The following is a 25697-nucleotide window of genomic DNA, read 5'->3' on the forward strand; positions in this document are numbered from 1 at the left end:
GAGAGAGAGAGAGAGAGGGGGGGGGGAGGGGGAGGAGGAGAGATTGGTAGAGGGGGAGAGGGAGGGGAGAGAGAGAGAGAGAGATTAAATAGAGGATAAGCAATGCTACTTCGTGCAAACATATCAGTAACAGAAAAATTCATGGCTTGCAAATTTAATGGCAAGCAAACAATTCTACTTATAACCATCACTTTCAAAAGACAAACTGACCTCCTGAGATTTGCAGTCTTCCACATTTCATGTTCTTTCTGATCTACAAGGCTTTCCAATGTGCATCCCCTCCATCAAGGCTATCATGGTACTTTGAAAGCATGATGATGAATACTCTCTGCACTCATACAGTGCATTCTTTAAACACCCATTTCATCCTTCTAACAATATCAGCCTCACTTATGTTCAGTTTTATCAATAATAAACAACAAAATTTCACTTTTTTACCAAGAGAAACCACAAGAATGCATATTTATAGAATCCATAATGAGAAGTTAAAGAATCATGGCAGAAATTTGCAATGTCCAGCAGAAAATGAGACAAATTTAAGAAATAAGGCCAAAAGACAACAGAAAAGTGTTCATTACATAAGATAAAAGCGTCATGGCATTTAAGAAACCAAAGAGTAAAATAAAAACCAGCATTAGCACGATAAATAAAAACTACCATACAAACACAGATATATACATTGGAATCCAACCAAAACATATTTAAATTTGTGAAAAATTACTTGATACTAGTCACTATTCAACATGAATCACAGACATAACTGGAAACTCAAAATATTAAGGGGCTATTCAACAAGCAGAAAGAAGTGAAAGCACACAACTGTCATTTAATCTTCACCACAGTCAAAAACTTAAAAAGTGGTTACTATGGTTTGTTGTAATCTGTTATCATTATGAGGTGATCTCTGTGTGCTTACAAACCATTTTTAATTATTAGATTTGCCACCTATACACAGACTTGGTACATAAACATTTTCTTGATCTTTCATTAAGAGAAGAGTGAATGGACCCCTGGGAGAAAGGAAGTTCACCACAATTAACATAAGAATAATAACCAAAAGTAGTAACCAGTCTCACTGTAGAGAACTGTTCAGAACAATGGGGATTTTCACTGCAACATGTGAGTTCATTTACCAATCAGTTATGCACATGAAAAATAACCTTGACAATTACTGCACAAACAGCTCTGTCCACGGAACAAGATCTAAACTGAACCTGCTTTTACCAAGAAAGAACAAACATAAAACAGCATTTTCAATCATGGAATAAAAAACTCTTCAATAAATTGCCGAAGAATACTAAAGAGATTACTAAAATAAACTAATTTAAAAAGGCAGTTTAGAAGAACCTATTAAGCCAGAGGTTTTATACAGTGAAGGACTACCTGCACACCACAGAATAAGAGTTTGGTAAAAAGCATAATATATATATAAACCACAACACACGTTATTTCACACACCACTGTTATTTAGTATAATGTTTTTATTTATTTGTGTGTGATTTCCTGAACATCCAAACCTCTTTCCAAGCTCAACATGTGATGGCTTATTCAGTTATTCAGAAAAAGCATGTGAAAAATTCAGACACACAAAATACAGTCACCATGGTACTGACATCAGCTGATAGTGTGTTGTGTTACATTATGGAAATATTGTGTGTGTGTGTGTGTGTGTGTGTGTGTGGGGGGGGGGGGGGGGGGGGGGGGGGGTTGGCATGGTGTGGCGTGGCGTGCCAGGGGCAGGGAGTCAGGAAGTGCAGGGAGTGCGGGGATGTGGGTGGTGCAAGGGGGGGGGGGGGGGGGGGGCACCTCACAAGGGAACCTCCCCATCGCACCCCCCTCAGATTTAGTTATAAGTTGGCACAGTGGATAGGCCTTGAAAAACTGAACACAGATCGATCGAGAAAACAGGAAGAAGTTGTGTGGAACTATGAAAAAAAATAAGCAAAATATACAAACTTAGTAGTCCATGCGCAGGATAAGCAACATCAAGGATAATGTTAACTCCGGAGCGCCGTGGTCCCGTGGTTAGCGTTAGCAACTGCGGAACGAGAGGTCCTTGGTTCAAGTCTACCCCCGAGTGAAAAGTTCAATTTTTTGTTTTCAGACAATTATCAAAGTTCAGGCACTCACACATAATCAACTTCGCTCTCCAAAATTCCAGGACATGTTCAGATTTGCTTGGACACATGCAGGATTTGACAGTCTACACACAGAAAAATTTGAAAACGTTAAAAACAAATGTTTTGACAGAGCACAGGGAAAACTGTACGACTGTGAAACTGTTGCATTCATTTGTTGCAGTTTATGTGACAAACTCTTATGTTTTCATCACTTTTTTGGGAGTGATTATCACATCCACAAGAAAACCTAAATCGGGCAAGGTAGAAGAATCTTTTTACCCATTCGCCAAGTGTACAAGTTAGGTGGGTCGACAACATATTCCGGTCATGTGAAGCACATGCCATCACCAGTGTCATATAGAATATATCAGACGTGTTTTCCTGTGGAGGAATTGGTTGACCTATGACCCTGCAATTAAATGTTTTTGGTTCCCATTGGAGAGGCCCATCCTTTCGTCTACTAATCGCACGGTTTTGTGGTGCGGTCGCAAAACACAGACACTAAACTTATTACAGTGAACAGAGACGTCAATGAACGAAACGGACAGATCATAACTTTGCGAAAATAAAGAAATTAAAATTTTCGCTCGAGGGAAGACTTGAACCAATGACCTCTCGTTCCGCAGGAGGTCACGCTAACCACGGGACCACGGCGCTCCTGAGCTCACATTATCCTTGATGTTGCTTACCCTGCGCATGGACTACTCAGTTTGTATATTTTGCTTATTTTTTTCATAGTTCCACACAACTTCTTCCTGTTTTCTCGATCGATCTGTGTTCAGTTTTTCAAGGCCTATCCACTGTGCCAACTTATAACTAAATCTGAGGGGTGTGCGATGGGGAGGTTCCCTTGTCAGTAATCAATACTGAAAAGTGAATGAGTGAATAGAGTAGAACTATTACTTTTCCATTATTAAAAACTTGCAGTATTGTAAATTAGGGATAAGCTAAATGTGATTGCACTATTAAAAATAGACTGGCCTTGTATTCAGGAGGAGTTCCAGCCTTTCTGCAGCCGTATTAATTTCAGTTTTCCATGGTTTCTGTAAATTACTTCAGACAAATGCCAGCACGGTACCTAACATGTGCAGCTTGCAGTTAAAAATACATTTAAACACATTTCTCAGTCATGGATTACAGAATTTAAATTATGAATTTACATAATGTTAGTCTACATTTTTGGAATGTTGATATCTAATGTCAAGTGATGTTTTTCAAACAGTTAATAGCTAAGGTTTATAATTTATATAAAAAACAGCTACCAGCCACATGTATGGTTTAAAAAGGTTTATTATCTTCAGACCATGACCGGTTTCGGATTTTTCTTTACAAATCCATCTTCAGGTGGGAGGTTACAAGCATTCTTAGTTGGACCTAGTTTTGTTTATGTTATTCGTTTGCTGCACTGGGAAAGAAAAGAAATATTTTTGTTGTCATATCGGTAATGGTATTTTTACGAAAGATTTACTTCTTTTACAAAATCTAATTGCTCATGAGATGGTTTTTATAAACATTAGTAAACTTGCAGGTTAGTGTACTTACGAGCTGTGTAGTTCTGCATGACGAAATATTCGTGCGTTTATGTTTTCGAACGCAAGCTTAATACACTTTTCAATATGCACTATGTGAGTGCTATTCCAGTCAATGGACGTAACTTTCAACATTGAAAGTTACGTCCATTGACTGGAATAGCACTCACATAGTGCATATTGAAAAGTGTATTAAGCTTGCGTTCGAAAACATAAACGCACGTAACTTTCAACATTGAAAGTTACGTCCATTGACTGGAATAGCACTCACATAGTGCATATTGAAAAGTGTATTAAGCTTGCGTTCGAAAACATAAACGCACGTAACTTTCAACATTGAAAGTTATGTCCATTGACTGGAATAGCACTCACATAGTGCATATTGAAAAGTGTATTAAGCTTGCGTTCGAAAACATAAACGCACGAATATTTCGTCACGCAGAACTACACAGCTCGTAAGTACACTAACCTGCAAGTTTACTAATGTTTATAAAAACCATCTCATGAGCAATTAGATTTTGTAAAAGAAGTAAATCTTTCGTAAAAATACCATTACCGACATGACAACAAAAATATTTCTTTTCTTTCCCAGTGCAGCAAACGAATAACATAAACAAAACTAGGTCCAACTAAGAATGCTTGTAACCTGCCATCTGAAGATGGATTTGTAAAGAAAAATCTGAAACCGGTCATGGTCTGAAGATAATAAACCTTTTTAAACCATACATGTGGCTGGTAGCTGTTTTTTATATAAATTATAAACCTTAAATACAACAGCCACGTTTCTTAACATGTCGACTTTCGACAAAATAGAGTTAATAGCTAGTCACATGGCTGCACCTTGAAATACCATTTACAGCTGTGTGCAGTAGATGTTTGGGGGCATGCCCTTGACAAAGTGCAGCTCGTAAGAGCTTCCAGAAGGCTCAGTACTTTTAGCCTAGCTGCCCTACTTCACAGGCAGAACTTAGGAGATGTAATTAATTTCTTCCTGTTGGTGGGTGTTATAATTTTTCCCGAGGGCATGCAGCTTTACTGTATGATTAAATGATGATGGCGTCCTCTTGGGTAAAATATTCCGGAGGTAAAATAGTACCCCATTCGGATCTCCGGGCGGGGACTGCTGAAGAGGATGTCATTATCAGGAGAAAGAAAACTGGCGTTCTACGGATCGGAGCGTGGAATGTCAGATCCCTTAATCGGGCAGGTAGGTTAGAAAATTTAAAAAGGGAAATGGATAGGTTGAAGTTAGATATAGTGGGAATTAGTGAAGTTCGGTGGCAGGAGGAACAAGACTTCTGGTCAGGTGACTACAGGGTTATAAACACAAAATCAAATAGGGGTAATGAAGGAGTAGGTTTAATAATGAATAGGAAAACAGGAATGTGGGTAAGCTACTACAAACAGCATAGTGAACGCATTATTGTGGCCAAGATAGATACGAAGCCCACACCTACTACAGTAGTACAAGTTTATATGCCAACTAGCTTTGCAGATGACGAAGAAATTGAAGAAATGTATGATGAAATAAAAGAAATTATTCAGATTGTGAAGGGAGACGAAAATTTAATAGTCATGGGTGATTGGAATTCGAGTGTAGGAAAAGGGAGAGAAGGAAACACAGTAGGTGAATATGGATTGGGGCTAAGAAATGAAAGAGGAAGCCGCCTGGTAGAATTTTGCACAGAGCACAACATAATCATAGCTAACACTTGGTTTAAGAATCATGAAAGAAGGTTGTATACATGGAAGAACCCTGGAGATACTAAAAGGTATCCGATAGATTATATAATGGTAAGACAGAGATTTAGGAACCAGGTTTTAAATTGTAAGACATTTCCAGGGGCAGATGTCGACTCTGACCACAATCTATTGGTTATGAAATGTAGATTCAAACTGAAGAAACTGCAAACAGGTGGTAATTTGAGGAGATGGGACCTGGATAAACTGACAGAACCTGAGGTTGTAGAGAGCATCAGGGAGAACGTTTGGGAACGATTGACAGGAATGGGGGAAAGAAATACAGTAGAAGAAGAATGGGCAGCTTTGAGGGATAAGGTAGCGAAGGCAGCAGAGGATCAAGTAGGTAAAAAGACGAGGGCTAGTAGAAATCCTTGGGTAACAGAAGAAATATTGAATTTAATTGATGAAAGGAGAAAATATAAAAATGCAGTAAATGAAGCAGGCAAAAAGGAATACAAACGTCTCAAAAATGAGATCGACAGGAAGTGCAAAATGGCTAAGCAGGGATGGCTAGAGGACTAATGTAAGGATGTAGAGGCCTATCTCACTAGGGGAACGATAGATACTGCCTACAGGAAAATTAAAGAGACCTTTGGAGATAAGAGAACGACTTGTATGAATATCAAGAGCTCAGATGGAAACCCAGTTCTAAGCAAAGAAGGGAAAGCAGAAAGGTGGAAGGAGTATATAGAGGGTCTATACAAGGGCGATGTACTTGAGGACAATATTATGGAGATGGAAGAGGATGTAGATGAAGATGAAATGGGAGATATGATACTGCGTGAGGAGTTTGACAGAGCACTGAAAGACCTGAGTCGAAACAAGGCCCCCGGAGTAGACAACATTCCATTGGAACTACTGACGGCCTTGGGAGAGCCAGTCCTGACAAAACTCTACCATCTGGTGAGCAAGATGTATGAAACAGGCGAAATACCCTCAGACTTCAAGAAGAATATAATAATTCCAATCCCAAAGAAAGCAGGTGTTGACAGATGTGAAAATTACCGAACTATCAGTTTAATAAGTCGCAGCTGCAAAATACTAACACGAATTCTTTACAGACGAATGGAAAAACTAGTAGAAGCCAATCTCGGGGAAGATCAGTTTGGATTCCGTAGAAACACTGGAACACGTGAGGCAATACTGACCTTACGACTTATCTTAGAAGAAAGATTAAGGAAAGGCAAACCTACGTTTCTAGCATTTGTAGACTTAGAGAAAGCTTTTGACAATGTTGACTGGAATACTATCTTTCAAATTCTAAAGGTGGCAGGGGTAAAATACAGGGAGCGAAAGGCTATTTACAATTTGTACAGAAACCAGATGGCAATTATAAGAGTCGAGGGACATGAAAGGGAAGCAGTGGTTGGGAAGGGAGTAAGACAGGGTTGGAGACTCTCCCCGATGTTGTTCAATCTGTATATTGAGCAAGCAGTAAAGGAAACAAAAGAAAAATTCGGAGTAGGTATTAAAATCCATGGAGAAGAAATAAAAACTTTGAGGTTCGCCGATGACATTGTAATTCTGTCAGAGACAGCAAAGGACTTGGAAGAGCAGTTGAATGGAATGGACAGTGTCTTGAAAGGAGGATATAAGATGAACATCAACAAAAGCAAAACAAGGATAATGGAATCTAGTCTAATTAAGTCGGGTGATGCTGAGGGAATTAGATTAGGAAATGAGACACTTAAAGTAGTAAAGGAGTTTTGCTATTTGGGGAGCAAAATAACTGATGATGGTCGAAGTAGAGAGGATATAAAATGTAGACTGGCAATAGCAAGGAAAACGTTTCTGAAGAACAGAAATTTGTTAACATCGAGTATAGATTTAAGTGTCAGGAAGTCATTTCTGAAAGTATTTGTATGGAGTGTAGCCATGTATGGAAGTGAAACATGGACGATAAATAGTTTGGACAAGAAGAGAATAGAAGCTTTCGAAATGTGGTGCTACAGAAGAATGCTGAAGATTAGATGGGTAGATCACATAACTAATCAGGAAGTATTGAATAGTATTGGGGAGAAGAGAATTTTGTGGCACAACTTGACCAGAAGAAGGGATCGGTTGGTAGGACATGTTCTGAGGCATCAAGGGATCACCAATTTAGTATTGGAGGGCAGCGTGGAGGGTAAAAATCATAGAGGGAGACCAAGAGATGAATACACTAAGCAGATTCAGAAGGATGTAGGTTGCAGTAGGTACTGGGAGATGAAAAAGCTTGCACAGGATAGAGTAGCATGGAGAGCTGCATCAACCCAGTCTCAGGACTGAAGACCACAACAACAACAACAACAACATAATTTAACTTACATCCTACGAATATATGCTGTTTCAAATCATCAGCACATTAAAGTTCTCTTGGAAATGTGGTGTTATTGGTAAAATTTGCTACAGGAAACTAAAAGGAAATGCCATATTCCCGCTTAATGAATTTTTGAATTTCATTTATTTTGTAATATAGCTTCCATGTTGCATACATTTACTGTTTGAAGACAATGGTGCATTAAAGATGTTATCAAAAACATGTCATTCTCCATACCTTTTTTTATGTATACCTGAAGTGAGTTTGTTCCACTGTGTAAACATGCCAGGGAATATGGACCAATGAATTGCAAAACTGTTTTCTACATCACTGCCTGATTTGATTGCAATTCAGTATTTACACATTGATCCAAAAATTACAGAACAAGACCAGCCATGTCACAGAAGTGACACTGTCTTGTCACATTAAACTCATAAATGCTTGGGACTGAACACAAACAAAAGTTTAAAAGAGAGACTAACATACACAGCATTAATGATCTCTCTCCAAAACACACTTTTTACTACAGTTGGTTGTGATAAAGCGTTAGGAATTGTGATGTCGGTAAATAAATTTGCTGCTTTATCTTGGAGCAAGCTTTTGATATTATTTAGTGAAATGGCACAAAGATACAGAGATACAGTATGTGAACTTTTGGCTAGAGTGTGATAGTGCCACCCCTCCCCCTCCTACAACCCGGATATTTGGGTTGTGGAGATACGACCGATCTTTAGCATAGCCCGAGGTGTGGGTTAGCTCCGATCAATTAATGCCACTCCATTGCCCAGTTTGGAAACCAAAAGTAATGCTTGATTTCTACTGTAAGGCCACAGCTGACCACCTGTTCCAACTTTGTCGAACTAGGATTGTAAGTACATAAATGACTATTTTTGTTCGTAAGCTTCAGTATCACAATATGACCAAATCATTGTAAAAGTGGTCTAGGAATGAATAAACCACCACCACCACCACCACCACCACCACCACCACCACCACCACCCCCACCACCACCACCTGCATCCCACAGGCAATCATCATCCATCACGGAAGTTCTGAGCTTAGAACACTGTTCCATAGTGCACGTCCTCCATCATATAAAGTAACAAGACTGATTTTTTATCTACCAAAGTTTTTTCTTTCAAACAATAACATTGTCCCCTTTGAAGTAGTTTCCTTTAGCATCTGTACACAGGCAAAGTAGTTGTTCCCAGTCTTGCTAGCAATGCTGAAAGGCTTCAATTGTTGGGGTCTTTAACCTGTCAGCCACATTCTTTGTACTTCAGAGTCCAAAACAATGCCCTTGTAAGACGTCTTCAAATTCGGGAAAAGAAAAAAGTCACAAGGACCGAGATCAGGTGAACAGGGGGGCTGTGGAACAAAAGGAATGCCTTTTAACATCAAAAATTCCATGACGGAGGTGGCCGTGTGACATGGGGCTTTGTCACGGTGCAGCATCTGCTTGTCTGCAATGTCTGGTCTCAGTCGACTAACTTTTCTCCTGAGCCTTTCAAGGACATCTTTGTAAAACACTTGGTTGACAGTTTGTCCTGAAGAAACAAATTCTTTATGAACAATATGTCTACTGTCAAAAAAATCAGCATGGTTTTGTTCTTTGGTTTGATTATTTGAGTTTTTTCCAGTTAAGGAGACGTATCATTGTGGCACTTTTTCTGGTCAAGGAGGTGTATCAGTGTGCCACTCCACACACTGTCACTCTGTCTCAGAATCATATTCAAAAATCCAGGCTTTATCAACTGTGGTCACACAAATGAGCCATTTGTGGTCACTGGCAATCCTCTCAAGAAGATCAACCAAACATCTCTTTGATTGTCCTCCTGCTTAGTTGTGAGGTTTTTCAGCACCATTCTGACACAAACCTTTCACCTTTGGTCAAAATTTGATGTACAGTAAAATGTTTAACTTTAACAGGTCACCAATCATCCTTATTGTTAAACGTCAGCCTGATCTCACAAGAGCACGCACATTTTCAACTTTTTGTCAGTTTTTAAGTTGGATGTCTCCCTGAGTAAGGTTCATCTGTAACGTGTTCTCAGCCTTCCAAAAAGATTTATGCCAACGAAGAAATTGTGCGCCTGATACAAAAACACAATGTCACTGATGGCACTCTCAAAATTCACATGATGGCTGTACAGAGTTGAAATCAGACTGAGCATGTTGAAACTCGACTAAGCATCTGAAAGGGATGAAGAAACCAGTCTACACAAGTAGAACAACAGAGTGTCTCCACATCACTCACAGTGTTGACAGTCTCATTAATTTTCTCACATACCTCGTACGAAGAAAGCCTTGTGGAGGAACTCAATCACTGGAAGAAAGTTTTCAAAAAGAACAGATACTCGGAACCATAGGCTGAGCGTGCCCTTCAATGAAAGTTGGTATCACACATAGAGAGGGAACTGGCACCAATGAAGGAGCAGCCAGAATTTCATACTTTCCATTCACTGTCGCCGTTTCCTGGACAACTGAGAGAATACATCAAAGACATGATTTCCAATGCTCATTGATCTCTACAATGAAATTAAAAGGTCTACTATGTTGTGGGAAAGATAACCTAGGACGCAGAAAACCAAGATGTATCAAATACTGTTTGAGCATATTCTGGTAATGTATGCAGCTCTCTTTTTGAAAATCTGTGGTCTTCATCATGGAACACATATATTATTTGACTTAATAAATGTAAATATTATTGCTTCTTTCCTATTTTACCAACCTAAAGATGTAAAGACTTATAAAATTTGATTATACTCTGCAGATTCTTACTGATTGTCATCGAATCACGTCTCTCACGAGAGGTGGCTGGGGAGAGGCCGCCAGGTCTGTCAACGACTTCACCCTCGGTGACAACACAGCATCCACTTGACTTGCCGTGAACACAGTAAATAATTCGTCGTGGATGTGAAAAGGTTTCTCCATTCCTTGAGAGGGAGGGTGGAAGACTTCCATATGTGGCACTATTCTGGTACCTGCAAAAAAGAAAGAAGATAATGTTTTCTTATTCCACCAAGTATGGGAAGCATGAACAAGTAAAGCACAAGAATTCCATTTTAGTAACACATTAAAGTGCAATTTTTATTAGCTCTGCATGTGTGCATACACATGAGGATAAAACACAGATCAGGGAGTCTTGAGAAGCCGAAGAGACAAAATTGAACTGTTGATGGGAAAAGAAAATCTTTCTGTTAAATATTCATTTCCCAAAAACAACAAAGCTGTGAGTGGATCCCCTATTCATCAAAAAGCATTCAAAATCACAAAAATTTAGAGCAACACGAGTTTAGTTAAAGCATCCACGGGCTGCCTTGATAAATTCAAGATCAGGAGTTGCAACTTTTTTTTTTTCCAAATGTGCAGAAAAATCCAGTTCAACTGATGAAAAAAGGAAAAGATACTTGAAATCTACACGAGTTATGATAAAGAAATGTATTTAACTGTGATGATACTATTCTTTTCTCCAGAGGTCTACCCAGTAAAAGTATGGCAGGAAAATTTTGAATGAAAGACTTACCTTTTTACTGTGCATCAGTATGAAAAGCAATTTTGAAAGATTTGTCACCGTTATAGGTAAGGCTACTACTAGATGTAGCGTTTCATTGAGACTGGGTAAAATGAACATGGTTTGGTATTCAAACTGTGGTACCAGGTTGACAAGGGCAACAATTTCTTAGTGGTTGTTGTCATATAATTAAAACACAAGGAGGCATAATAGAAAAGTGATCTTGTTACTCAGTGGTTGTTGTCATACAATTAAAACACAAGGAGGCATAATAGAAAAGTGATCTTGTTTTTGGATAATGTTACAACACATTGCAATGCCATGCTAACAAATGTGAAACTTGTCTTTCTGCCAGTGAAAACTACTTCATGTAGCCGGCCCCTGGATGGAGGGGATTATTCATAATTTTGAAGTTTCACATGGACACAGATAAACCACCAATAAAAATGCTGCCTTGACATAAGTCTCTTTCATTCTAGTCAGCAACTGCATTGTTCCTTTCTTTCTTTTTCTATCTTTTAATGAAATGGGAAGAGAGGATGATAGGGGGAAGGGGAGAAGGGAGGGGAGGGGGGAGGGAGGGGGCAGGGAGGGAGGGAGGGTGGGGAGGAGAGGGGAGGGGAGGGAGGGAGGGGGGGGGAGAGAGAGAGAGAGAGAGAGAGAGAGAGAGAGAGAGAGAGAGAGAGAGAGAGAGAGAGACTGGAATAATGACCTACCTTTAGCCAGCAATAAGTGTGTCCAGAGGCATTAGGTCAACAGAAGTAATATTCTCGATTTGCTTCGTGTAATAATTGGATCTGAGGGTTATGGCACTGCTGACAGCTCACTGTAGGCAGATGTCTCAACAGATGCTTGTGAATTTGATCTTCTTCAGAAAGAGTAAGATGCTGGTGATGACGGATGTAATGGTGGTAATGATACTGCTGAACAGGTCTACCCTCCATTTACAAGAAGATTTTTATGAAATACAGATGAAGATGAATTCAGTTTGGATCTGAACTTTAACCACATATTGAATAGTCAGTTGCAACAACTAGAAGATTCAGAAAACAATAGATGATTATTTTGAACAATATGGATCTGGACATAGATAGTCAGAACCTAGTGAAAATTATAGAGCATTTGAGCTAACTAATTTAATGAAAAATTACAATACTACATGCATTGTACTTTCATTTTTGCAATTTAATTCTAAGAATGCTTTTGTAGACTTGAAATTTGCAAATATATTTTGTTTCACGAATGTTGGAAAATCCATAAGATAAGCTGTTCAGAAAGTACTGTGATTTTGTAATTCTACTTTGCAACAACCTACACTTTTCTCTGTGTAACACACACTTCTCAATTATGGGCATTTACTTGTATATTTCACTCCGAGCTGCCTGCCATTGAGAAATTTTGTTCTCCTAGTATCAGTTTAGTCCATTTCAGTGGTGTCATCTTCAACAGTCTACTAGACAATACACAATTTGTAAATCAAGACAACACAGAAACAGTTCACAACTGTGTGCGAGTTCCCCAAACCTGCACAAACACATCGTATCCTTTTCTGATTGTGTTAACCTCATTCCACTTACCACGCAAGCTCCTAGATGATGTAAATCAGTGTTTGCAGTTCACAGTTCAACCATATAATACACCACCCCTGCATTTCATTGTATGTTGATGCAAACAAACATGCATTTTTGAGACAATTTGGAAGTTACCATTGTCCTTTGCATAATCTATGATCAATCTGTAGCAAATCGATGTTTGTGATTTAGTTACTGTTGCATATTTTTGAACAAACAAATTGCGTTACATCTAGCTTTCCTTACGGAGTAGTAGTCCCATGTATTATCTGCATTTATCATAAATTAATTCTGTTTTTGAGTTTGCTAACAACTATAATTAACATCAAAACATTTTAGGAAATTAGTAATTTTTACCACAAGTTTTCGTGTTGCCTTAATAGAAATCTTGTTTTCTGTATTTGCTTCAATTCTTATAGGGAATTAGCAACATTTAGCTCAACAGATTAAAAGATAATCTGCGGGGTTAATTTAAAGTTATTTTTTTCCCTGCCTTGTAATACACTGCACCAGCCAAAATACAGCCCCACGGTATATGCGGTTTTTGAACACAGGATGAGTTGGGTGATGTTCGTAAACAGCTGGAAATTGCCATGACTACTGTCAAACTATTGGCAGCTGCTGTAAATTGGTATGTTGGAAGAGCTCCCGAGAGTCGTGTACCTGTGATACTTGTACCAGAGTACCTCAAGTACTATCCTCTGCCGTGGATCCTGTCTCCTCTGCAGAAAGTATAGGATCTGTCATTACTCATCCAATTGGCCGCGAGTGACGTGTCAATGGTAGATCTAGGCGTCCTGTACAGGGTGGATGGGGACCAGGAAGGACTCGGTGTTACACTGCTCCTCGTACCCTACAAGTTTGAGGTGCAGTCTTTCAATGAAACTGGGACTGTGCCAGTGGGACTCCCTTCACCTTTTTTGTCAGGTTTCAGGAGGCGGCAAATGCAAAAGGAAAGGGGTCTATTAATCGTCGACAGTACAAACATACGGTGAATGACGGTAACCCTTACGGAAACAGTAGCAAGGGACAGGAAAGGACACCAGGTGCACTCAGTGCGTATGCCTGGAGGGTCTCATTCAACATGTTGAAGAAGCCATTTCCACTGCCACTGAGGGAACAGGGTATAACCAACTGCAGATTGTGGCACATGTTGAACAAATGATGCCTGTCGTCTGGGCTCCAAGGTCATTCTTGGGTCATTTCAGCGACTGGCAGAGAAGCTGGAGAACACCAACCTTGTGGATGGAGTTTCAACAAAGCTCAAAATTTGCAGCATTGCCCCCAGAGCTGATCATGGCCTTTTGGTTCTGAGTAGAGTGGATACAAACCAGAGACTTCAAAGGTTCTGTGACAAGCTATGCTGGGACTTACTGGACTTGCACCATAGGGCTGAGAACTGTTAAGCCCCCTAAATGGGTCAGGCCAGTCTCAGAGGCTGTTACTCAGGAAGTTGACTGTGCATGAGTAACACAAAAGGGTTTTTAAAACTAGGTGAGAGTCCACCCAACCCAAATAATGGTAGCTGTAGAAACCCAAAAGTATCGGTGTATGATTGAAAGAAACAGCTCCCACAGGTGAGAGTATTAAAATCCAAACGGTAAACTGCCCAAGCATTCACAATATAGTGCCAGAGTTTGAAGCGCTTAAGAAAAGCAGAGCAGCTCACATAATATGAGGTACAGTGGGCATAAAATGATAATTGGATCCTTCTATCGCCCACCAAACTGATCTCCGGATGTAACCAAAAACTTTAGAGAAACATCAGTTCAATTGTACATAAGTTGCCTAATCACACTGTAATCATCAGTGGAGACTTTAATCGTCCAACAAATTAAAAATTGGAAAATTACAGTTTTGTTTGTGGTGACATGATGAGACATCCTGTAAAACTTTGCTGCACACATTCTCTGAAAACTACCTTGAACAGATAGTTAGGAACCCTACTCATAATGGAAATATATTGGATTTAATGGCAACAAATAGACCTGACCTCTTTGAGGATGTCCACATCGAAACTGGTATCAGTAACCCTGATGTGGATGTGGCAACAATGATTACCAAAGTACAAAGGACAACTGAAACTCGCAGAAAGACATATTTGTTCAGTAAACTAGATAATAAATCAGTAGTGTCATAGCTCAGTGAAGAACTTTAAATTTTCAGCACAGGCCACGAGCATGTAGAGGAACTCTGTCTCATGTTTAAAAGAGTAGTTGATAATGCACTGGGTAGGTATGTACCCAGTAGAACAGTTCATAATGGGAGGGAACCTCCATAGTATACAGTCACTGTAAAGTAACTTCTAAAGAAAAAGAGATAACTGTGTAAATGAAAGTGTAGGGCTATAGATAGAGAGATGCTGAATGAAATGCATTTGTCTGTCAAGAGCACTGCGTGATACCTTCGATTACTACCATGCAAAATATTATCAAGTGATCTTTCACAGACCCAAAGAAATTATGGTCATATGTAAAGGCTGTTAGTGGCACCGAAGTTACGTGTCCAGTCCCTAGTGAATGAGAGAGGAACTGAAGGGTAGCATGACAAAAGCTGAAATGCTTAACTCTGTTTTCAAATGTTCCTTTACAAAGCAAAACCCAGATGAATTTCCACAATTTAATCCTTTTACCACTGAAAAGATGAATGAAATGAGTATTGGTATCAGTGGTATTGAGAAACAGCTGAAATCATTAAAGCTGAACAAAGCTCCCGGCCCCAACAGAATCCCTGTCAGATTCTATACTGAATTTGCGGCTGAGTTATCTCCTCTTCTAATTATAACCTATTGTAGATCCATCAAACAAAAAACCCTGCCCATTTCTTGGAAAAAGGCAGAGGTCACACCCGTCTACAAGAAGGGTAGTAGATGTGATCCACAAAACCACTGTCCAATATCCTTCACATCAATTTGTTGTAGAATCTTAGAACATATTCTGAGCTCAAACATAATGCGTTATCTTGAACAGAATGACCTCCTCAATGCCTACCAGCATGGATTTCAAAAACTAATCATGTGAAACCAAACTCACACTTTTCTCACATGGCATACCGACAGCTTTGGATCAAGAATATCAGATCGTGCAGTATTTTTTGATTTCTGAAAAGCATTTGACTCAGTCTCAAACATATTTTTATTATTAAAAGTATTATCATGTGGGGTATCAAGTGAATCTGTGACTGGATTGAGGACCTTTTGGTAGGGAGGACATGGCATTTTATCTCGGATGGAGAATCATCGTCAGGTGTAAAGTAACTTTGGGTGTGCCCCAGGGATGTGTCTTGGGATCCTTGCTGTTCATGTTGTATATTAATGACCTTGCAAACAATATTAATGGTAAAATCAGGCTTTTTGTGGATGATGCAATTGTCTATAATGAAGTACTATCTGAAAGAAGCTGCATAAATACTGTCAGATCTTGATAGGATTTCAAAGTGGCACAGAGATTGAGAACTTGCTTTAAATGTTCAGAAATGTAAAATTCCGCTCTTCACAAAACAAAAACAACATGGTATCCTATGACTATAATATCACTGAGCCATTGTTGGAGTCAGCCAACTCATACAATTATCTGGGTGCAACACATGGTTAAGGATATGAAATGGAATGATCACAAAGGTTTAAGTCATGGGTAAAGCAGGTAGTAGTCTTCGATCTATTGGTAGAATACTGGGGAAGTGCAATCAGTCTGTAAAGGAGATTGCTAACAAATCACCTGTGCGATCAGATCTAAAATACTGCTCGAGAATGGGGCATGTACCAAGTAGGACTAACGGGATATTGAACGTATACAGAGAAGGGCAGCGCAAATTGCGACAGGTTTGTTTAATCTGTGGGAGAGATTCACAGAGATCCTGCAGGAACTGAACTGGAAGACTCTTGAGATAGACGTAAACTACCCCGAGAAAGTCTTTTAAAAAAGTTGAAAGAACTGGCTTGAAATGAAGACTAGGAATATACTACAACCCCCCACGTATAACCCTCATAGTTATAATGAGGATAAGATTAGAATAATTACTGCATGCACAGAGGCATTCAAACAATCATTCTTCCCACGGTCCACATGTGAATGTAACAGGAAGAATTACACTATTATATTTCCTGATACAACTGTCCATTATCACACTTTCAGTTAATGAATGGATCATATGACAAACAATAATTCTGGAATAATCCATGAGCTCTGTTCTCTAACTCAAATATGAAATCTTCAGACCTGTATGCAAATATTGGTGTTGTGTAAGCAATAGCAATCAACACACGTCCTTCCTAGATGAGGAAATTGTGTGTGTCCAACAGACCACTAGGCAATGAACTATCCAAAACTGAAAAAAAAAAAAATATATATATTATTAAGTGTTAGGTACAAATTCTAATTTTAGGTCACTAATATCTTGAACCTGTAGCATAAGTTAAGTGATGACAAACTGTTAATGTATATGGTCAAGATGATAGTTTCAACTTTTTAAAATAAATATGCCCTTATTTTTTATGCATTCCCTTTCAGGTCAATGCACTTTGTCCAACACTTTTCCAATGAATCAATTCCGACCTTTGTGTGCTATTACAGAAAGACTGCTGGACACTCATCTACAGCTTTTATAATCTCTTCGCTGATCTCAAACATTCTCAAGCACAAAGTTTCTTAATTAATATGGTAATTGGTGGAAATCAGAGGGTGCCAAATGTAATTAATAGTGGAGAAACCAACAATCGGTACTGATCTGTACTCAATGGAAGTGAGATCCATCTTTCACAAAGCTTTCTCATACTTACAGAATCATGTAAAATGCCCTGTAGTCTTTCTCCTGATAGACCTACACCATCGGCTATTTTGTACATCTTTCACTGCTGATCATGCAGTATCATACTGTGAATTATCTCAATGTCTCCATCTGTAGCTGCTGTTTTGGGACTTTCTTACTTTAGACCATCTTCAAGCAAAGTAAAGCGATTTTGGAATTCAATTGCTCATTTCTTAACTATTGAAAACAGGGAAGCAGGATCCTTTAAAATCATAGTTCCATTGGAAATAAACAGCCCAAAATAAAGATGTGGCACTTCCAATCACCAATTTTAATGAATCACTCAAGACAACTACATGAAAAGCTCTGTAAACAAAACTATTCCTCAGATCAAACTGACTTGCATTATCAGGCTGTATGTACAGTACTTTCTGTTTGCCCTAATACTGTAATGACTGAACAAGAAGGGACTGAAATAAAACAGGTATTCATAAAAACACACACACACACACACACACACACACACACACACACACACACACACACAGAGAGAGAGAGAGAGAGAGAGAGAGAGAGAGAGAGAGAGAGAGAGATCAACATGGATTTTAAGATTTGCACAATCAATATTAAAAAGTAGTTAGTCATTTATGCCAAGAATACTCATTATGGTCTACGTATATACAGGAATGAGTGAAACAGTCTTGAAGTAACATTTATGTCAAAAAAATATCGACATGTACATGAATACTGGATGGATATTTAAAGTGACATGATGAGAGTGACAATTTCCTTTGTGTAAATGAGATAGATGTTGAAAAATAATTATAATTTCTCTTAGTTGCATTTAATGAAGGAAACACATAAACAGTAATCAACACCACCAAAATATCAGTTATGTAAGGGCTGTGTTAGTAGGTCACTAGCATTTTGCTGAGAAAGATCTCTTTCACCTTGGGCATGGAATATAAAACACAGCACAACACTGATAACATTTAACAAAAACAAAACTATAAAAGCTGAACTTCTGACATTACAATGATGTAAAAGATTTAGCTTCAGGGAAACAGAGCCTACATGTAGTCCCTCACCCAATTTGTCAGTCTACACAGGCAAATAAACAACAAACTTCAGTAAATAGGACAAAAATAAAAATAAGCTATCTCAGATTTAATGTGTAAGTGAATACAACATCAAAAGAAAATAGCAGGAAGCACTTTGTAAATTTATACACAAGAATTTAAACACTGACAGGACTATTCTTGCATTAAATGAAACTGTACATGCTAATTACAAATTTACTTTCCTTACAGTTTGAAGAGAGGGTGCCTCTCTTTGTCCTCCATATCAAATTAAGTAACAGACACTCCACACAACATGAAGCACAATTTCATCACAAGAAAGCATTAAAATAGCAAAGCACATATTATTTCATGGCTGAACACAACACGAGACACTGAAGTATATGAAAGAAACTGTTTAAATTCGTGAAGCAATCACAAAGTCTGGACACATACATTACACAGGCACCATTGCAAGATAGACAGTACTGTCAAACACAGAGGCAAATAGGAACACTTGTTTATATAGACCTGGGGCAGTGGTGCCGTGTGACTTGCTCGCAGAGTTAAGTGGCCAGGCTGGGGATTACTTAACACCATCTGCTGCATATCTCAACTGTGGGATAATGAACTGCTCCTCCATCTGAGTACAAGCCTCTTATCAGCAAACCCTTACACACATTGGGAGACGGGCAATGAGAACATCAGTCAACATTGTGGACTTGGAAGAACATGTGATACTATGTCCAGCATTAAAAATAGATTTTCTTCTTTTTTTTAAAAAAAAAAAAAAAAAGAACTTTCTTGTGTAAATACTAATCACACATGGATAAATGTTTTAATAAATGGCAGGATACATTAAGCCCTTATTGGTTATTTCCTACTTCCTGTTATTTACAGCACAATGGCCAAAATTCGTTAAAATAGCCTAAAAGTTACGAGGAATGATTATTCGAATAAACAATGAGCTGAAATACGCTTACATTAAACACTTATTAAAAATACACTTTCCCTGCAACTGATCTATCAGTACCGCATTATTCATCACGAAAACAGGGGTGTGCGAAAACATTTTTACCGGCACATTCAGACCTCACAGGACGAGGAAAGCATTTCAGTTACTAAGGCGGAACGAAGTTGGCGCTGAGCTGACAGCAATTGTAAAGTGATATGCTGACTTACCAGCAACGCAGCGGCATGTGCCTCGGTGCACTTGAAGTGCCTCGACTGCAGAAAATATTATATTTTTTTCTGTGGACATTAGAATACCGGTACATCAAATGTGTACGACGCTACTGCTGTTCTATCAGTTCACATTTACGCATAGCGAACAAACCTTTTACTCTTGCGCTGCTTCCTGTTACGCTAAATGTACACACAAATTTCTCTGAAGCTGCAGATGTTGGAAAAGGTAATTCTACTTTTTTTAATCTTTTCCTTAGGTGGCTCTTACGACTGAAGACACGAGTCTGCCATCACGTTTATTCACAATGTTCGTCTGAATCGCACATTACTATGCGTTTCGGCTAACTTCCATCACCAAGTGATTATGTGATGCTAGCATTCGCATGGGAATACTCCTCATGATGGCAGCAAGCCGAACATGAATTGTACAGTAACGTGCGATGAAGATGAACATTTATGAATAACTACTATTATTGACTCAAAACAGACCCAATGAAAATAGCGAAGGGCATGTAAGTAATGATTAACTGTTAATAGTAGAGAATTACACAGTGGATAGCAGACTGGGCACTTTGTGAGAAATATTTCTGCAGTCTTGCGAAAGCCCAGTGGAAAATTTACGAAGCAGAATCTACGTCTAGAACTAGATCGACGATGGACTACATATTTCCCGAGCTCCATTCGTTACCTGGCGTATCAAAAGGCAATAGTACTTACATTTTACTTTTTATTTGGTGGAATATCTGTTCTATAAAAAGACTTTCAGGCGTTACTGTTGGCTGTATTGACGGACCTCGCGATCTCGATGATAAAGAGGTAGCAGGAACTGCACAAGCGACAGCAGGCTTCAGTTCCGATTTTCGACAGGCATTGTTAGAAAACGACAAAAAAAGCTCTTCAGCACAGGCAGTTGTATTGTTAGCTAAGAATGGGCAATTTTCTCTAATTACTCACCTAGACTGTGTTCAACGAAATCAGGAATTAATTCCGATTAAGGTGATATGCGTTTCGAATCTTTACTTTTATGCACCCGCGAAGAAGGAAGTCATCCGGGGCGAAGCACAAGTTACGTTAAGGGCACAATAGTGCTTGTCAAGTTGTGCCCATTAGACTTGGCCACTGTTTCTATGTTTCGATACAGTGTATCGATACGTGGTACTGTTTCAGTGTTTCGGAACGGCTACGGTTCACTGTTTCGAAACTGTTGTTTCATTCCACCCCTGTCTCGGATAACTGGACCAGATTCGGTCTCGAGCCAGACACAGAAACTGTATCATTGTTTCAGAATAAGGCTGTTTCAGTCCACCAGTGCTTGGAACGGATTAATTGTATCGAAACAGTGATGTTTCATTCCCCTCTGTGTCGGACGAGATTCGGGCTCGGCACAGGTACTGAAACACATTTAACATACCACTTCATGAAACACTTTCAAGAGTGTCAAAATCTTTTTGACAAGCAATAGCATGAAGCTTAAGATATCCGAAAATAAAGCTTCGTTTCTAGCTGACCGTCATATTCCGAAATGGCGTAACATCTGCTTTATAAACACTAACCAAGCAATAAAACAACGCATACTATTCACATTCAAAATAATAAATATGTGAAAATCATTCAGTTAAATTACACTTTTTGATAACATACGCTTCTCTGTTCATGTACAGCAATCCTATTAAGAAACGCAAGTAAGCCTACAACATTTCGAATAAAAAAAGGCGTAGAGTGACAGTTATTAGACATATACATAAATTTGGTGTAGGTATAATTGCAAGCAATCTGTTTCACATCACTGATAGTGTAATGGTGAACGGGAAGGACTAGGAAGCATGGTGAATTTATAGTAACGGTTCGAAACACCTTGAAAGACAAAATTTTTTCTGTTATATTTTGTTATTTATTCGAATTATTTGGCGTTATTTGTGAGTCTATAGTCACTGTGCCTATTATCCTCAATGATTCCCTTTGTGTGCATGGAAATCAGCAGGATGGGTATATTACCCATACTAACGGAATGTGGGAATCCCAGTAGCATATCCGTTGTTTCTGCAGTTTGCTCCCACCTCCAGTTCCGTTCGTGGTGGCTCTTCTGTCTTAAGCTATGGCTGTCCTCAGCCAATTGAAAAATATGAAAGTCACACGACACGAAAGCAGCGCATTTGCTGCAGAAATACGAAACTGCCAAGACGCCTAAGTGATAATTTCATACTTTCTGCGATATGATTAGCGCTCTCGCACCTCATTTGTGTTTATGTGGACATACTTATACAGTAGACAGTCAAGATGATAAAACGTGTAGGTTTATTAGATTACAAAACACAAACTGTTTCACTGTTTCGAAACAGCGTATCGAAACATTACATTGTACTGTTTCATTTGTTTCGAAACAGTTACGTGTTTCAGTTCGCTCATCTCTAGTGCCCATAGACGTTCAAGATGGGGAGCACTTTGCCCCCCCACCCCCCCTCCGCGCTTCCTTTCCAGGTACATTCAGCATTTTTCTACAGCACCACATGTCAAATGACTATCTTCCTCTTGTCTGAACAGCCCACTGTCCACGTTTTATTTCCATACAAGGCTACATTCCAAATATTTTCAGAAAAGATTTCATAACACACTAATATATACTAGATATTTACAAATTCCTCTTTTTACAGAAATGCTTTTCTCACCACTGATGATCTGCATTTTATATCTTCCCTACTTCGGCCACCATTATATCTTACCACCCAAGAAGAAAACTCCTCTACTACTTTTAGAGTTCCAATTGCCAATCCAATTCCTTCGGCACCGCCTGATTTACTTCGAGTACATTCCATTACCTATGTTTTACTTTTGTTGATGTTTATCTTACAACCTCTTTTCAAGACTTCATCCATTCCGTTCAACTGTTTTTCCAAGTCCTTTGCTGTCTCTGATAGATATACAATGTCACTGGCAAACCGAAAAGTTTTCATTTGTTATCCTTGAACTTTAATTTCCGTTTCCAAATTTCTCCTTGGTCTCCTTCAGAGCTTGCTCAACGTACAGACTGAATAACATCGGGGTTGGTCTACAATCCTGTCTCACTCCCTTCTCATTATGGCTTCTCTTTCATGTCCTTCAACTCTTATAACATTAGTCCGAGTTCTGTGTAAATCGTAAACAACGTTCTGGTCCCCACATTTTCTCCCTGGTAGCTTCAAAATTCCGAAGAATGTAGTCCAGTCCACGTCGTCAAAAGCTTTCTCTAAATATATGAATACTATAACCATAGCTAGCCTTTCAGCAGCGTATCTTCTAAGATAAGTCGCAGGGTGCGTATCGCCTCGGGTGTTCCTGCTTTTCTCCTGAACTTAAACTGAGCTTTCCCAAGGTCGGCCACAAACAGTTTTTCCAGTCTTCTGTAAATAATGTACGTCCATATCGTGCGAGTATAACTTCGTATAGTCATAATGAAGTACTACCTGAAAAACGCTGAATAAATATTCAGACATATCTCGATAAGTTTCAAACACGTGAAGAAATTCGCAGTTCGATTTAATGTTCAGAAATCTAAAATTGTACACTTTACAAAATTCAAAACATGGTACCCTATCACTATAATATCAATGAGTCACTACTAGAATAGGCCAATCAGTATAAATAGCTGGGCGTAACAGTTGGTGGACACATACAGGGTGAACATTAATAAAAACGACAAACTGCAGGGGCAGATTCCTGATTGTATATGGATTGTGTGCGTGCAACAACAACAAATCGTCCTGGAACTCAGTACAGAGCTGCATCGCATCCACGTCACAACAGATGATCAAAGTTGTCTCCATGGTGTGCAATGTACGTGTCTGCACGTGCATCATGGACTCCGCACGCGTTCACACATCGCATCATGGACTGCCGCATTCTTTCGCACGTTCCGACCTTTCTCCGAATAACGTCTTGGTGTGAACACGCTGTTGAAGGGTCCGCACATCAATAACTGGTTCAGCGTACACTACGCTTATCAGATGTCTGAAGAGGTACAGGGCCTTCCAGTCCCATCCAACGTCTAGGGACGATGATGATGATGTGGCGGCGAAGTGTAATGCGGACGTGGGTTAGTGCTCCGTCATGCAGAAATCACGTAACCTGTCGCATTGCTAGAAGCACATTCTCAAGTAGCCCAGGCAGAGCATTCCGCAGAAAGTCAGATACGTTCCTCGATCGTTGCGTTGTGGAATAATAATCGGTCCAAGTATGTGGTCGCCACGAATCCCCGACCACACACTGGTGCTTGACTGACTGTCTGTAGCCCACAGATGAAGATAATTCAGATTGATAATGCCATTCTGGCCATTTTTAAACCATGTGAATCTTTCGTAATACCGAGGATGGCTTAAGCACAGCTTAAGCACTCATCACCGTAAGCTTCCTGCATCAGTTGGTGTGTCTCTCTGAAGGTTTTTGGAGCTTCACGCAAAATTTAATGCAGACGTGTAGCTCCTGTAACTGTCTTCTCGAAATCCGCAAGCTGTGCGACAACGTTTACTCAATACAGCACTGAACAATACAGTTGTGGCGATTCGTGAATGAGTCGTTTATTTGAACGACTCTAAATAAAGAATCGTAAGAATCGAATCGTGATACGGACGAGTCGTCGTTCAAAAGAATCGTAAGAACGATTGCGTGTTTCCGAGTCGTGACGATTCCAAATGCCAACGATTCATCGATTCTTAGTATGCTATGCTTCGAAGGCAACTTCCGAATCATGCCGAGTCATGCCGAGTCGTACCGAATGATTACGACCGCCAAATGGCAGCCCTCACATACTGCAAATTTTGCTTAACTTTTGTTTCGTCGATATATAGAGCATAGGTATTTTGCTTTTAATTTGTCTGAGAACTTGCTTCTGCCACTACTATTTATGTGAGAAGACGACATACTTCTAAAGTGTAGGATACAATCGTATACAGCGACATTACTTCACTGCTAATTTGCTAATTCTGTTAGTTCCACCAGTGCTGCCACTAAATGGGTGTCGCACTAGACCAATATTACAGAGCCTATATAGAGAGAATATAGGCTCTCTAACCAATACCTTTCTTGGCGGATCGCCGCGTAATACCGTCTTTAAACAAAAGCTTTTTAATTAATAATTTCGAGTTTTCGAATGTTATCGTGTTCAGATTCATATTAAATTTTAGTGAAGTAATGTCGCTGTATACGATTGAATCCTATTGTTTAGAAGTATGTCGTCTTCTCACGTAAATAGTAGTGACAGCGGCAAGCTGTCAGACAAATTAAAAGCAAATTACCTGTGCTTTGTATTTCGAAGAAATGAAAGTTATGCTAAATTTGCTGTGTGGGAGGGCTGTCAGCTGCGTTATGAATTACAAGGGTGATGTGGACTTGGAAAGGCATCTTAGCACAGAAAAACATAGGATGATACGAGCCAAACCACGTCTGCCTCACTGCTAGATTTTGTTACTATAAAACAGACGTCTGTAGTTAGATACGTTCAAGCCACACAACCAAACTGGCATACCACGTAATTTTGCACCGCCTTTCGCACAAATCGACTCCTCTTTCCTGGCCTACTGAAATAAAACAATAGATGCAATCATATCAAACGTGACCTTTCATCAATTAAGGCATTATACGTATAAATCGAGAATCACACTTCTAACATCATATGCATGTTTACTCATAAACAAACTATTTCTGGCATATCTTATCACGACACAGTTCGATTCTAACCCCATTGACAATTTCAGACATGTCCTGTCATCTGTGAGTAAGATGTAGGACTTTTTGCATTCCGTAAGAATCGTACCATCGCAGAGTAGAATGAATCGTGAAAGAATCGTAGGGATCAATCGCAATGTGAGATTGAATCGTAGGAATCGAATCGGGAAGAAGAATGGTGTTGCCCAACTCTGCTGAACAATAACCAACAGACATACAATAATGAAACTTCCGG

General features: G+C 39.3%; 1 protein-coding gene across 4 annotated transcripts in view; it reads right to left on the bottom strand.

Moving 5' to 3' along the window:
* LOC124595973 (zinc transporter 2-like) overlaps positions 1–25697 on the bottom strand; it is a 137224-nt gene that overhangs the window by 31748 nt on the left and 79779 nt on the right. For 3 of the 4 annotated variants that reach the window (XM_047134914.1, XM_047134912.1, XM_047134915.1), the window contains one exon: positions 10473–10675. In XM_047134914.1, the coding sequence (XP_046990870.1) occupies positions 10473–10675 (203 nt within the window). Of the gene's footprint in view, positions 1–10472; positions 10676–18830; positions 19038–25697 lie in introns of those variants that run through there. The other variant, XM_047134916.1, reaches the window with a different exon arrangement.

Source organism: Schistocerca americana, chromosome 2, assembly GCF_021461395.2.
Source record: "Schistocerca americana isolate TAMUIC-IGC-003095 chromosome 2, iqSchAmer2.1, whole genome shotgun sequence".
Lineage (NCBI taxonomy): Eukaryota > Metazoa > Arthropoda > Insecta > Orthoptera > Acrididae > Schistocerca > Schistocerca americana.